The sequence below is a fragment of the Zophobas morio genome, unplaced genomic scaffold, assembly GCF_036711695.1.
Source record: "Zophobas morio isolate AGI-343-1 ecotype UQ-CSIRO unplaced genomic scaffold, CSIRO_AGI_Zmor_V1 ptg000008l, whole genome shotgun sequence".
NCBI lineage: Eukaryota > Metazoa > Arthropoda > Insecta > Coleoptera > Tenebrionidae > Zophobas > Zophobas morio.
Genome location: NW_026972113.1, coordinates 15,584,007 through 15,599,126, shown reverse-complemented (window position 1 = coordinate 15,599,126; position 15,120 = coordinate 15,584,007). Strand labels below are relative to the sequence as shown.

General features: G+C 40.0%; 2 protein-coding genes across 6 annotated transcripts in view; one reads left to right on the top strand and one right to left on the bottom strand.

Annotated features, from left to right (window-relative positions):
* Positions 1-9,761, top strand: part of LOC135125470 (uncharacterized) — a 57,762-nt gene extending 48,001 nt beyond the window's left edge. For 2 of the 4 annotated variants that reach the window (XM_064051116.1, XM_064051117.1), the window contains 3 exons: positions 4,558-4,857; positions 5,525-5,653; positions 5,706-9,761. In XM_064051116.1, the coding sequence (XP_063907186.1) occupies positions 4,558-4,857; positions 5,525-5,653; positions 5,706-9,536 (4,260 nt within the window). In that variant the 3' untranslated portion in view covers positions 9,537-9,761. Of the gene's footprint in view, positions 1-2,390; positions 2,635-4,557; positions 4,858-5,524; positions 5,654-5,705 lie in introns of those variants that run through there. The other 2 variants (XM_064051118.1, XM_064051119.1) reach the window with 2 other exon arrangements.
* Positions 9,573-14,922, bottom strand: LOC135125474 (fibrinogen-like protein 1). 2 transcript variants are annotated; one of them, XM_064051126.1, is made up of 5 exons: positions 14,845-14,922; positions 14,538-14,621; positions 10,544-11,276; positions 10,257-10,493; positions 9,573-10,209 (listed from the first exon to the last, which is right to left on the bottom strand). In XM_064051126.1, exons 2-5 carry the CDS (start codon positions 14,616-14,618, stop codon positions 10,037-10,039), a joined length of 1,224 nt encoding a protein of 407 aa, XP_063907196.1. In that variant the 5' UTR covers positions 14,619-14,621; positions 14,845-14,922; the 3' UTR covers positions 9,573-10,036. The 2 variants fall into 2 exon arrangements, with proteins under 2 accessions (XP_063907196.1, XP_063907198.1); XM_064051128.1 differs by having other exon boundaries at positions 10,127-10,206; positions 10,253-10,493.
* Between the last annotated feature and the right edge of the window lie 198 nt (positions 14,923-15,120).

Genomic DNA, 15,120 nt, shown 5'->3' with positions numbered 1-15,120 from the left:
GGCAAAATGGAAGCCCGCCCACCCGCCCTATCTCAGTTCTTATGATTTTTTTTATTCACCGTGAAGCAAGGTGACAGAACTCAACTGCAAAATATGTATTTCTTTACAAGAAATTAAAAACATGTTTTTGAGTATCGTCTTGTTCAAAGAATAGGTACTACAGGTACCAATTAAGAAAAAAAAAATAGAATCCCCACCCACCCACCCCATCCCAATTAAGCTCCGCCCCTCGGCTCACGACGAATAAAAAAAAATTATCAAAATAAAAATGGGGCGGGTGGGCGGGCTTCCATTTTTCCTTTTTATTTTCATATGTGTAGACTTATTTTGACAATAAGAAACTTAAAACATATCTAAAATGGTACATTTTTGTAGTAATTAACTTAAATCCTCTACTTTTTTCTACAACCCCTTTAAATACGGCAAAAGTTGAACATCAAAGTTACTGTCAACGGCAACTTGGCAACGTCAACGGGAACAGCAACTGCAATGGGAACTTCAACGTCAACAGCAAGTTTATAAATCGCACTTAATAGATACATAGAGATTTTTAAAACTGACGCAAAAAAGGGGATTTTGACTTTTCTCAGAAATTGTAGCCTAGAAAAATACACACAACATAGTTTTTTATGTGAAACATTCCATATATTTTTACATATTTTTATAAGTTTTTTCGGAGAATTTATAACCACAGCCTTTTTTTGTGAAATTCCGATGCGGTGTTGCCATTATTCCATTTTTTTGAATTTTTTTAGGGATGAAAGGGTTCTTTTTTTGAAATCTGTATTACAATATCTTGTGGAAGGATAAATAAAGGTAAACACTTTGTTGTGGCATCAATAGAACACTCTGTATTTTATTACACCAAATGCGTAACAAAATAGAAAGAGAACAAAAAATAGAATAAGATGGGGTAATAAAATATAGGGTGTTTTATTTGAGAAAACTAAATAAAAATAATATATAAATACTTTGTATACGACAATTTAGTTTAATTTATACCACAACAACGGCTGTACCTTTATTTATCGCTGCATAAAATATTGTAACATATACTTAGAATCTAAAAATAACCCTACTACGATTTTTTCCATTACTTCCACTACTAAAAAATTTCACGCAAATTGTGGCAACGTCGCATCGGAATTCAAAAATAGACTCTGTTTGTAAAGCCGACGAAGAGGACAATCGAACTATGTAAAAATATATAGAGTAAAAAACAGAACAATCTCTATAGTTAAAAATAATTTAAGACCATAATCCTCGAAGAACTGTAGACACAACGTTGTTCTGTGAGTTTTTCTATTTTCAATAAACAATGAGATACCGAGGAATGCGCACTTAGTGACTCACCCTGTATATATATTTTTTTTCTTAAAAGACACTCGTTATTACATTCCAAGGTAGAAAAAATGTTGGCGCAAGCATGTTCGCATTTTTTTTTTTTTTTTTTGAATAACATAACTGACCCATCTAGGGGATTTATACCTGCTTCTTCCGCGAATAAAAGAATATGCATCACGTAACAGGGTTATAAATCTTATTTAAGCATCATGAGTGTTAACCCATTATAAGTAAAAAAGTCCAAATCCTTGTCATTGCTCAAGAATGCTGTTATAGCTTTTAAATCATTAAACTCACTTTGTACAGAATGAATTACATTTTAGGAAAATGGATTTGTATAAGAAACACTAAATTTTCAAAAAGTTACAGATGGAAATTTTATAGAATGAGTCCTATTGCAAAAACTAAAAACATCAGTTGTAAAAGTTGCTTCATTGTCAATATCTGGCGTCTCGCCAGTGTCCTCGCTGGATCCCTTATTTTACCTGTACATTGTTCAATTTCTTTGAAAATGTTTTTTCGGTCATTGCACGTGAGACGAATACCAATAAGGCACCAAACTAAGTATTTCATCTCCTTAAGCCCCATTTTCAGCTATTTTTCAATGTACATAATTTTATACCCACCTAGCGTTAACTTTTAGACTGTCGGTGTCGATTTTAAAACTATATTGAATTGGACTGTCAATATTAGGCGTTCCGCACGGTGCACCTCCGGACCCCTTATTTTACCTGTACGTTGTTCCAGTTTTGTGAAGTCGCCATTTCGTCGCGAAATGCAATAAGGCGCCAACTATTCAATATTTGCTTGTTTCGAAAACTACATAGACGCCACAATGCAATCTGAAACTGACTGACTGGCTTGAGCGTCCCACAGGCTCTTCCTTCGGCTCCTTTTTTTCGCTTTTCATTGTTTCATTTCTGCGAAGTCTGCGTTTCGGCCACGTGAGACGAACGCCAATAAGGCGCCCATCTAAGCACTTGCATCCCATAAAAGCCCATTTCCGGCGACTTTTCCACCTTTCGATACTTACCTGTCCCAAGCATCGCCGCGGCTTACCTGTCGCATTTGCGAAGCCACAGTTCGAGTCCGCGCCGCGCTCTATCGAAAGTTCAGTCGGTATCCGATCGCTAGAGTGAAAGGTGGTATGAAGTGGTTAAAGCGAAAATGATCAACAAATTCCGCTACAGGAAGCCCCAGCAGCCGGCGAGCAAGCTGAAAGTGAGCGAGAAGCCCAAAGTTGAGGAGCAGAAGGGCGTTCTGGACGAGGAGACGCGCAATGGGCTCAAAGTGAGTGTTCTTTGTTTGAGAGCGATGACTTGGGAACAAAAGGTTAAGTCCCTTTTGAGCCGCGGCGGTTCCGTTAGGCGCAACCTACTTGGAGATGCCTCTGAGCGAACGTCTGCTCGATGGACCTGGTTTTGGTGACCGAATTCTGTGTTGTGGTGATTTAATTGCTTGTAGGATGTAACGAGAACATATGGTGGTGTGCTGGGTTCGGATAGTGTGGGTTCAAGGCTGGGAGAGAAATGGATTTGTTTTTCGCGTTTGCGAAGGAAGAGATTTTTCCGGTGGGAGAGCGTTTGGTGGTTGAGGCTGAGACAATGGACTTGATAGTTCAGATAAAGCTAACTGCGAGCTGTTAAGTACTAACGAATATAGCAGCGAGTAGTGTGGGATTTGATTACGTAAAGATTTGCTACTAGAGTACCTTAACCGCTTTCTTAAAATGCGCGAAACGTTGTCAACAAGGTTGATCAAGATTTACAAAAATGGTCGCAGGTGGGAGGATTTGTTTTGAGGTTTTAAATATTTTTACAGTTTTTAAAAACCGCAAAAAATATACCGTTGATTAAATTTAGAAATTTGATATCAATACTATAGTTTTAAAATTTTGATATCAAATGTTTTAAAAATTGTAATGCGTTTTTGAAGTTGAAAGTGAGCTTTGGTTTGGAACACATGTTGAAAAGGAAACATATATTCACTAAGGCACTTACGACATTTAAATCAGTGATAACATTATTTAAGACCACTTTCTATCCTGTTGTGGTATTAGATCATGATGTCAAAAACTCCGTGATTTTAAAAATTTTAGAATCCAGTTACACAGCGCTTTCATTTCTTTACGTCATGTCTTAAGATCTGTAGATATTGAAAAAAAAATTATTTTAGTACTGCAGCTGTAAAAGTTCTCAAGGTACTAATATCCATACCACAAGAAAAGAGAACGAAAAACCAAGACGGAATTGACGAGACAAAGTAATTGAAACAATTTTGGAGATGAACCTTAGTTGTGAAAAATCTGTGTTATGTGTATGGTAGACGTATATAAATATATGTACGTAATTAGAAACCTGCATTAAATTCTGAAAAAGTCAAAGCGTAAAAGAACCTGTATCCGCTTAATTTCCAGTTATAATTCACCAATACTTTAACACCTAATTTCCATCGTTACCCAACCATTTGCACACATTTTCATTACTCAGCAAATCAGAACTTAAGCCGACCCGACTTAACGGTAAATCGTAACCACACTCAGTAATCAATAACCAGAACCCAGAACGTCAAAATCAATCAAACTTCATAGTACTTTTACACCTTTATCTTAACATGCTCTAAATGTAGCATGGGCGTGTTCTGCGACTTCATGGCGACTTAAAATGTCCTTTAGACTTGGCAATTGTGACACAACCATTTAAATGAATAACGAAAAAGCTTGAACCCGTGGCATTTCGTGGCGGGTCACGATCTTCGTGTTTCTTAGAACCATGGTGGTCGATGGTTGCTGGTTGAATCATCGATGCTGGTATTTCCTGAGATTGGATTTTGGCAGTGTTGTTGATAAGAGAAAAATGTAACATATGGATTGGTGACTCATTTTTATCCTCTTGATAGGATTAATAATTATGTATTGTTTGTTAGGTTTATCGGGTTTTATTGGCTTCCTACTCGATATTCGCACCAACGAACATGGTTAATTTTTAGTCCGCAAAATGTGTAATCAGGATTTCCTTCACAGCTCCTGGACGTTGCGTCATAATTGATAATGGGCACTTCTGGCACATGTAACTCGAAATAGATCACTCTTTTTAAAGCGAAAAAGTTCCTTTCACTTCCCCTTCAGCACCACACGAGACCTCGTGATCCATTTAATTTCAACTCGATAACCTTATTATGGTTTAGTTTTACTTAATGATACTTTTCTTTCAGGAGCTTTTTTCTCAACTCCAGTTCTCCAATGAAACCGCGCTTCCTCCAGACGCCTTGCGGCGTGCCCTTGCCGAAAGTTTCTTCGACCAACAGCGGTTCCAGTTGGGTTTTATGGACGATGCGGCAGAATGTTTCGAGAATATGCTGCTCAGAATCCACATGCACATCGCCCAAGGCGAAGCCGAGGATATGTGTAATGCCCGCCATTGCATACCCCATCAGAAATTTGCCATGACACTAGTGGAACAAAGCGTTTGCAACTCGTGTGGGGCCACTTCAGAGCCCCTGTCTTATACGCAGGTACGTAATGAGTGGAAAGCTAAAATGAAGGTTAGAACGGAGACCCCTAAGGGTATTATTTAATGTACATTCCTTCGGAGAAGGTTACATCATCTTAATTGCTTAGTATAATTAAATATTGTTGTATTGGTGCGACTTCGCAGAAAAGATTTTTCTCAATTTAAACGAATATGCTTAATGTTGTAAATAATGATCACCTTGTTCCTGTAGCGTGCGCAGTGAGCTAAGCTTAAGCAATACTGTTTACAATGCCTTCCTTTTGTTTCCGTATTTTTTTTTACACATTTTATTTAGTCTTTTTATACTTTCGCATTCTTTTTGCCTATTGTTTGTGATTGACCTAATCTGACCTCATTATATTTTATTAATGGTTTTGTAGGTAAGCGAAGGAAAATGCTGCTGGGAATCGAACCACACGTTTCCCGCTGCCGGGCGGGTGCCCTGACCACTAGACTACAGAGCGGCTTATCCTTCTTCGCTTACTACTACTTATTATTGTATCACCACAGTTTCTTTCTCTATATTGTTTTGTTTTTTTTTACACGTGGTTATATAATCTGTGATCTCTTTTACTTGGGTCCTGTGTTCTGTTTCTGACCTAAAGAAAGAATAAACGCGCAACTGATTTCCAAATGTTCTATATCTGATAAATTTTGATTTATTCCAGATGGTGCATTACGTTTCCACTTCCACCCTTGTCTACCAAGTGCGCACGACCCGTCCCCAAGGTATAATCGAGCCATTTGGTCAACTCCTTCGCAAAGCCGGAAGCATGGGCGACGTCCGCGTCTGTCCGGTACTACTTCACACACTTTGTAGTTCACAAACCCTAACTCATCACTTTTCAGAGTAACTGCGGCGCCGTCATTCAAATCACACGTACCTTGATGAACCGTCCCGAAATCGTTTCTGTGGGCTTAGTGTGGAATTCGGAACGTCCTACTCTCGAACACATAATGGAGGTTTTTTCATCCATTGGTACCACGTTGCGTCTTAGCGAAGTCTTCAACACCGTGGTGGATAGTCGATGGGCCGAAACGTGCATTCATAATCTAGTCGGAGTGGTGACTTACTACGGCAAACACTACTCGACTTTTTTCTTTCATACGAAGCTACGCGTATGGATTTATTTTGATGATGCTACGGTACGAGAAGTGGGACCACGGTGGGACCAAGTCGTCGAAAAGTGTAGGAAAGGGAGGTACCAACCTCTTCTTCTACTGTATGCTTTGCCGGATGGCACACCCGTAAATACCGACAATGCACCTAAGCAAGTGGTACCGTTTTATGACAAAAAGAAAAGTGGTACCCCTTCACAGGCGGTTCTGCGGAGGTCGGTTACGCCTAGTCCTGAGAAACCCAACATCGGGAATACACGACGGGCGATTACTCCAAACCCAGATGGTACGGGAAGTACGAACCAGAAGCCGCCGCTGCCACGGCCCTACAACGAGTACCAAAATCTGTCCGTCATACAAAGCAATCTTTATCGTGGGGTTGACGTAGTAGATGGCGACATTCCGCCACGCAAAGACCCCGAATACATCACCAGGAAGTCGCTGGAACAGAAACCTTTAAACATCCACAGGACTCTAAGTAATGGTTCTTCATCCGGTACCGAGGGTCTCTTTCGTGACTACCCCAACATTCCCAGAACTCGCGATTCTGGCAACTGGAGCAGTGACCGCAACAGCGCTTCGTCGTCGTCGTCCACAACCATGGAGAATCCTTATTTGTATCTAGTTGGAAAAGTTCCCCAAGACCCAACGACGGTCCCTCCACGCAACGAATCCTCCAGTAGTAACAGCAGCGGTGTTTACGACGTAGGGTACGATTCGTACTCGCTTTCATCTAACGATAGTTCCACGATGACCACCATCCAGCATCTCATGAAAATGGGACATTTGGCCAAAATTCCAGAAGATTACAACCAGAGCCAAATTTCCCAAAGTTGCGACGTCTTGTGTGACGAAGCTGACGAGCTTTTGGTCAAATCGAGACAACTGGAAGACGACCATGATCTCGTCCTAGCACTCGCTTTATGTAACGCTGCCGCTACGAAGGCCCGTGCTGCAATGGACGCCCCTTACAACAACCCCCAGACGTTGACTTTGGCACGTATGAAACACAACACGTGTATTATGCGGGCTCGAAGTCTGCACCGACGGATGACACAAAACTCCCAAAACGTGTCCAAAGACGTCCCGGAAATCAGGCACACGAGAGAAGGGAGCAGTGGGAGTGGAGGAAAGCATTCCCGACAAGGATCTAGAGAGAAAGGAGTTCACTCCAGACAGAACAGTAAAGAATTGTTGGCTCCTCCTCCAGACAAACCTCCCAGTAAAAACATAGAAATCTACGCAACCCTCCCGAAGAAAAAAGACAGCTTGAAAAAAATCGTGAATATCGACGAAGACGAAGACTATGTTCTCTACGATAAACCCCCGGGTCGCGAATCTCGAAGTATCTTCTCTCGTTCGAAAAACAAAGAGGTGAAAGTCCGCGAAAAACGCTCCCGGAGTGAAGACCGCAACAAAATCACACGAGATTTTTCAATTGCGCCGGAAATCGTAGCCGGGAAAGACACTCTTAAGAAAGAAAAGAGTAAAGACGACACCAAATCAAAGAAGCAGCACAAGATCCGACGCAAACTTCTCATGGGGGGCTTGATCAAGCGCAAGAATAGAAGTATGCCGGATTTGACCGACACGAACGGTGACAACGAAAAACCGAGTTCGAGCGTGGATGACAGCTCCGTGGGGCTGAAGGGGGCGGAAACTGCGTCCACGATGTGTGGGTACTTGTCAGAAGGTCACTTGGAGTTCACAGGGAGTACGAATCCAAACTTGGAACGAAGCAAGTTGATGCGGAAAAGCTTCCATGGTAGTGCTGGGAAGATTTTGACAGCTGCGAAAGTACCGCCACCTCCGCCGCTCCGTACCACTTCGCAGCTTAGTAGTGCTAAGTTGAATGAAAGTTTCGACAAGGGCGAGAGGTTGCAATTTCCTGGGCACTACTACAATGTGACGCCAGTTTCTCTACCCTACTCTTACCCCGACCATTTGATGTACCATACCCCGAGTTCGAACATGGTGGTGACTCGAGCAGATGTTCACCAGGAAGAAGATCGTACGAAGCAGTTGGATGTTGACGAAGTTGATTGTGCGCCTTCACATTTGGAACTACCGCCGTATCCGAGTCCGTTAGGGTCTGCAATCCATTCGCGACAGGCGAGTGAGGAGTTTCCGCCTCCACCGCCCCCACTAGATTTGTCAGCGCTAGACGAACATCTCAAGGAACCGTCGCCGCCGCCGACCCCGTCACCGGGGAGTCTATTGGCACAACTACAAAATAAACGTCTGGAAATACTAGCCCAGGAGTCTGAGGTTAAGTTAGAACCTCTAAAATCATCAGGTGATACCTGGTTGAAGGAACTGCAAGCGAAGCAAGCAGCGTTGCGTATGAAAAAACAGACGGAGGTTCAAAATGTGGAACAGAAGTATCCGCATGATGAGAGTAAGGTGACTTCGGTTAAAGATTTGGCGACGAAATTTGAAAGCATACAAGTACAACCGGTTGAGAACATAGCCCGAACTGTCCCCACGAAGAAAAGAGACGAGGAAAGTGTAGTACCTGAAATTGAAGACGGAAAAGAAGAAGAGAACAAGAAAACGAAATTAGGAAAGAAGAAGAGTGTGTCGTTTTGCGATCAAGTAATTTTAGTAGCCACTGCCGAAGAACAGGAAGATGATAGTTATATTCCTAACCCCATTCTTGAACGAGTTCTGCGATCAGCGATGAACAAACCAGAAACAGCTGCTATTAGGCAAGAAATTCGAACTTTGAGGCAAGAGGTCGCCCCCGAAATACCTCTCAATGACACAGTAGACGAATATGCCCCCTATCCTTTGTATGTTCGGAGAAACTCAGTTGATAATCTTCTCAAGCAAAGCTCACCACTTCCAGAGCCCGAAACTTACAATGGTTACGACCGCCAGTTGTACGGTACAAGTCCACAAACTCTCTACCGCCAGTCCCCCTATCAACGAGTCCCCACTTACCCCTACAACCCCGTTCCACCGCAAAACTATCCTCAAAATTACGCACCTCCGCCTCAACAATACAGACCTCAAACCACACCCACTTACTACCCCCCTCAAGAATACAACCCCACTTATCCACCAATCCGACAGTCTCCTAATCTTCACCAGTATCCCGTTTACCAACACCCGCCATCCCCGTCGCCTTCTAACCACTCCTACCAACAAAATTTGTACGCGCGACAGAACTACAGAGCTACGCCTCCAGAATGCGAACCGCCCACTAACTACTCCCCCTATCAACCCGTTTCTAATCATTATTATCAAGAGGCCCGGGTTCCCCCTCCTCACATGGAAGAACCAATCAACTACCAGCAGAAATATTCACCGTATCAACATGTCCTTCCTCCGAAACAATTGTTGAAGAAAACTGTCAGTTTCGAGCCGGGGACGAAAGGCGGTGCCGAATCCCCCACTCCAAAGGCGGTCGTTACGCCCATTATTGTAAACAACGCCAATAATAGCGTGCCAAGTGGAAAAACGAAGTGTAATTTGTGCAGGAAGAAGGCGGTAGTTTCCTCGAATTTGTATTGTACAGACTGTGAGTTTTACATGTCGAGGTTTAAGCCGAAAAGGTAGTGAGGAAAGAGAAAAAGTTGCAAAGAAATGTGATACTTTGGATGCAATTATTTATTTTGATCTCATTGGTTGAGTGGGCTGAGGCTGGCATAATTACTGAGTAATTGTATAAAATTGAATCTCTAAGGGACGTTTTTGTATATATTATTGTGTAATGTTTTATATTACATGTTGCGTGAAATTTCTTTACAAATTATAAATAAATAACTTATTTTGTATTTTTTATTATTGTCTTCATTGTCCTAATTTACCATTTCTTTGGAGTTTAGTAGACGTAATATAAAAAGGTATTAAGATTTAAGCAAAGTTTAAAAAGTCAATGATTGTATAAAATTAATAAGTCTATAAAATTATTTAAATGGAAACCCCCTCGTTTCCTCATCAGGGAGAATAAAATATAAATAGTTTTTTGGACAAACTCGTCAATTCCTTCATAGTATGTACTAAGTAGTAAAAAGGACGTAACTGTCCATTATTATTTTTTTTTATCTAATTTATAATTATACATATATTGGTCTAATCAGCATAGTTGCTGCCTTAAGGCTGTAGTTATATCCATGAAAATCCTTCCACTTTATAGTAGATTTATACTGATAATTAACACCTGGTTTGGGCTTAACGTAGCGTCCGGTTAAAAGCGTGAAGTAACAGTTCTTAAACCACCATCCAGCTTCTACAAGACATATGTTTACTTATGAACGAAACTGAACAAGAACTTACGAAAAAAAACGGAGCATGATTCCTTGTCGGCATTCTCATCTTGATCTCGATCGAGAGTACTAAATTTTTTACCAAGATGATTTGCCATTGAGTCTCCAGCATCGCCAGTGTAGTCACCCAGACTCTCTAAAACATACCCCGTAGATTCATTCCCAACTATAAAAGAATCGTAAAGAGCGGAAACGTTCTTCAAGTCCCAATCGACCAGTTCAACTAACAGTTCATTGCGTTGGCTATCTGCATTATGAAGAAAATGTATAAATGTAACAGACAGTGCAAAAACTTACTCGTTAACTCGGATAAGTGATCCAGACCTACCCAATGTTCCCCTGGGAGAGATCCAAACCCGTTTTTGTACTCATTCCAATTTAAATAGAAGTCTTGGGATCCATCAACTCTCTTTAAAACTGAAACCCATCCACCACCTCGTGTCATCATATCGCACCAAACCAAAAAAGAATCATTGGATAGTCTAGGCTGAATGCGATAAATTCCAGATTCCTTGTAACCTCTTTCTTGGACGTCTTTGCAGTCTCCTGGTAAATGTTTACACTCATGGATTTCGATGGTGAAATTATCTGTCTTGTCTTTCAATTGACTTTTAAAGAAGTGAACTTCTTCATCCAGAGTTCGTTTGTTATTCAACTGCTTTTCAACGTTTAGTAATTTATCTTTAATGTCGTTGAGCTTCCCGTGCAGCGTTTGCTTTTCGATTTGGTTCGTTATTAAATCTTTCACTTGCTTTAACTCTTCTTTAATGCCACTATTGGACTCAGAATCCTGCATATTAAATTTATTTTCGACAACTTTGTTGACTTTTTGATATTCAGTTTGAAGTGATTTTATATTTTCTGTCACTGCTTTGATATTTTTTTCAACTTTTGAGTCGACTGTAGTCAGTTTATTTTGTAAACTTGTTGCCATGTCTTCTACTTTATCCTGCAGATAATTCATGCGCTCGTTTAATGTACTCAATGCACTACGAACTTCTATCAACACCTCAAGTTCAACAATAGACGTCTGCAATTAGGAAAATATATTATCCAAGTAGGCGGAGATGCCGTTGTTATTGTACAGATTTCACACTATATTTTTTCTACGACGCTGGAGTTATTTTTTTACAGTAGGTAAGCATACTAATTATTTTGTATTTTAGGACAAAGACACAACTTAGTTTTTACGTTTTTTACTTCCTGAGCGTAAGAAACTTGTGATTCAATATTCCATTCATATTTTGTGCATTTACTTATACAAGCTGTCTCAAAAAAATTAATGTCAGTCAATTTATTTCATTGATTAAATCAAGAACTGCAAAACTGAATACTTTGAAATCTTGCAGACGTTTTATAGTTATTGTAAGCGTGGTAAATTGTTAATAAAAATATATCTATAATATAAAAAAAAAATAAAAGAACGGATGGGTGGGTGGGGCTAAGTTTAACTTTTTCATAAAGAATCTTTTATAAGCAAGCATTGGGACCACCCACCCACCCCCTCTTCATTCCAGTGATTATTCTTAATATTGTTCAGTCATTTACTAAAATCAATCTTATCTTATCAAGTACTGCCCCCCCCCCGCTTTTTTTTCTTATTGGGTATGTCGTTTGCCACAATCATTCTTACCTTAGCAAGTACTAGCCCCGCCCACCCACCCTTTATTTTCTTAGAGAATATGTCATTTACCAAAATCAATCTTATCTTATCACATACTAGACCCGCCCCCACACAGTGTTCTCATTTTAACGATTTTATCTCTTTTCAATTGAGACCCATCTTTTACTCGGACTGGACAAAATGAATCAGTGAAATGGAGGCCGGGTGGGTGGGCGGGGTAAGTTTAACTTTTTCATAAAGAATCTTTTATAAGCAAACAATAGGACCACCCACCCACTACCTCTTCATTCCAGTGATTACTCTTAAAATTGTTCAGTCATTTACCAAAATCAATCTTATCTTATCAAATACTAGCCCCCCTCCCTTTTTTCTTATTGGGTATGTCGTTTGCCACAATCATTCTTACCTTAGCAAGTACTAGCCCCGCCCACCCACCCTTTATTTTCTTAGAGAATATGTCATTTACTAAAATCAATCTTATCTTAGCACATACTAGACCCGCCCACACACACTGTTCTCATTCTAACGATTTTATCTCTCTTCAATTGAGATCCACCTTTTATTCGGACCAGACAAAATGAATCAGTGAAATGGAGGCCGGGTGGGTGGGCGGGGTAAGTTTAACTTTTTCATAAAGAATCTTTTATAAGCAAGCAATAGGACCACCCACCCACTACCTCTTCATTCCAGTGATTACTCTTAATATTGTTCAGTCATTTACCAAAATCAATCTTATCTTATCAAGTACTGCCCCCCCCCCCCCCTTTTTCTTATTGGGTATGTCGTTTGCCACAATCAGAGTCTTATCTTAGCAAGTATTAACTCCTCCTACCCACCTTTTATTTTCTTAGAGAATATGTCAATCACCAAAATCAATCTTATCTTAGCACATACTAGACCCGCCCACACACACTGTTCTCATTCTAACGATTTTATCTCTCTTCAATTGAAACCCACCTTTTATTCGGACCAGACAAAATGAATCACTGAAATGGAGGACAGGTGGGTGGGCGGGGTAAGTTTAACTTGTTCATAAAGAATCTTTTATAAGCAAGCAGTAGAACCACCCACCCACTACCTCTTCATTCCAGTGATTACTCTTAATATTGTTCAGTCATTTACCATAATCAGTCTTATCTAATCAAGTACTAGCCCCCCCCCACCCCTCTTTTTTCTTATTGGGTATGTCTTTTGCCACAATCATTCTTACCTTAGCAAGTACTAGCCCCGCCCACCCACCCTTTATTTTCTTAGAGAATATGTCATTTAACAAAATCAATCTTATCTTAGCACATACTAGACCCGCCCACACACACTGTTCTCATTGTAACGATTTTATCTCTCTTCAATTGAGATCCATCTTTTATTCGGACCAAACAAAATGAATCACTGAAATGGAGGCCGGGTGGGTGGGCGGGGTAAGTTTAACTTTTTTATAAAGAATCTTTTATTAAGCAAGCAATAGGACCACCCACCCACTACCTCTTCATTCCAGTGATTACTCTTAATATTGTTCAGTCATTTACCAAAATCAGTCTTATCTTATCAAGTACTAGCCCCACCCCCCACCCCCCTTTTTTCTTATTGGGTATGTCGTTTGCCACAATCATTCTTACCGTACCAAGCACTAGCCCCCCCCCACCCACCCTTTATTTTCTTAGAGAATATGTCATTTACTAAAATCAATCTTATCTTAGCACATACTAGACCCGCCCACACACTGTTCTCATTCTAACGATTTTATCTCTCTTCAATTGAGACCCACCTTTTATTCGGACTGGACAAAATGAATCAGTGAAATGGAGGTCGGGTGGGTGGGCGGGGTAAGTTTAATTTTTTCATAAAGAATCTTTTATAACCAAGCAATAGGACCACCCGCCCACTACCTCTTCATTTCAGTGATTACTCTTAATATTGTTCAGTCATTTATTAAAATCAATCTTATCTTATCAAGTACTAGCCCCCCCCCCCCCTTTTTCTTATTGGGTATGTCGTTTGCCAAAATCATTCTTACCTTAGTAAGTACTAGCCCCGCCTACCCACCCTTTATTTTCTTAGAGAATATGTCATTTACCGAAATCAATCTTATCTTAGCACATACTAGACCCGCCCAAACACACTGTTCTCATTCTAACGATTTTATCTCTCTTCAATTGAGATCCATCTTTTATTCGGACCAGACAAAATGAATCACTGAAATGGAAGCCGGGTGGGTGGGCGGGGTGAGTTATATGTTCTTTGGTAAAGTGAGAATGGGAAGTAATAGAACGTGGGCTGTTAAAAAAAGCCTTAATCGTAATTTTTGTTGTTGTACCACTTATTTGTTACGTTTATTTTTTATTTTTCAAGAAAAAAAAAGAGAGAACGGGTGGGTGGGTGGGGCTAAGTTTAATTTTTTCATTCAGAATTTTTTATAAGCAAGCAATAGGTCATTTACGAAAATCACTCTTATTTCAATAAATACTAGCTATGCTCACCAGCCCTTCTTAGCGGGTGTGTAATTTGCCACAGTCAGATTTATTTTAGCAGTACTACACTGCACTAATCCAAGTTCATACACTTGTCCTTGCAAAAATGTTGATCAGGTCATCACAATTGTGTAAAGTAAAAACTCGAAAATGCTGTGCGTAGAGAGGATTTTGTGTTTACTGTAACTGCTACACTTACGCTGCTGTCGCAACCTCTTTGTAGAAGAGTACTACTTGGAAGAAGGAACATCAGAAACAGGGACACATTGTTTCTAACCATTGTCTGTAATAATAAACAAAATTTATTAAGGACAAAACTATGATGACTAAGGGACGGAAGTAAAATAAAAAAAACTCTTTTTTCATGGCGTTCTAAGAAGCATAAAATATTTCTTTTTATTCCTCTATTCTGTTTACTGACGTTATTACTGAAAAACAGTATCATGAATCTCTTGTTTTAATTTTCGAAAAGAATACTATATAAAAGTGAACGTATAATAACGTACCTGTTCAAGTTGTTGTCTGTTCACTACTGATCGATGCTTCGACTACCCAGTTGCGTTTTGTTTGTATTTTCTCTAAACCGGTTAAAAGAAGTAGACGGCATGTGATGCTTGTGGGAATTCCACATGCGAACGTAGCATATAGCAAAGGTCATGGATTATCGTGCGTGTTAAAAGTATTTCGTAAATTCGTTATTACAAATTTTTTTGGGTCTATTATTTTATAGACTTTTTGCAAACTTTGGAAAAGATGGTATATAATTTTGACCAATAAAGTTA

What these genes read in the sequence shown, in the direction of transcription:
- LOC135125474 (XM_064051126.1), bottom strand. Translation starts at nt 14,618, where the DNA reads ATGGTTAGAAACAATGTGTCCCTGTTTCTGATGTTCCTTCTTCCAAGT. An exon ending in AAAGAGGTTGCGACAGCAGC is followed by an intron (nt 11,277 to 14,537) that starts GTAAGTGTAGCA and finishes TCCTAATTGCAG; the next exon opens with ACGTCTATTGTTGAACTTGA. An exon ending in ATCATGCTCCGTTTTTTTTC is followed by an intron (nt 10,210 to 10,256) that starts GTAAGTTCTTGT and finishes TATGTCTTGTAG; the next exon opens with AAGCTGGATGGTGGTTTAAG.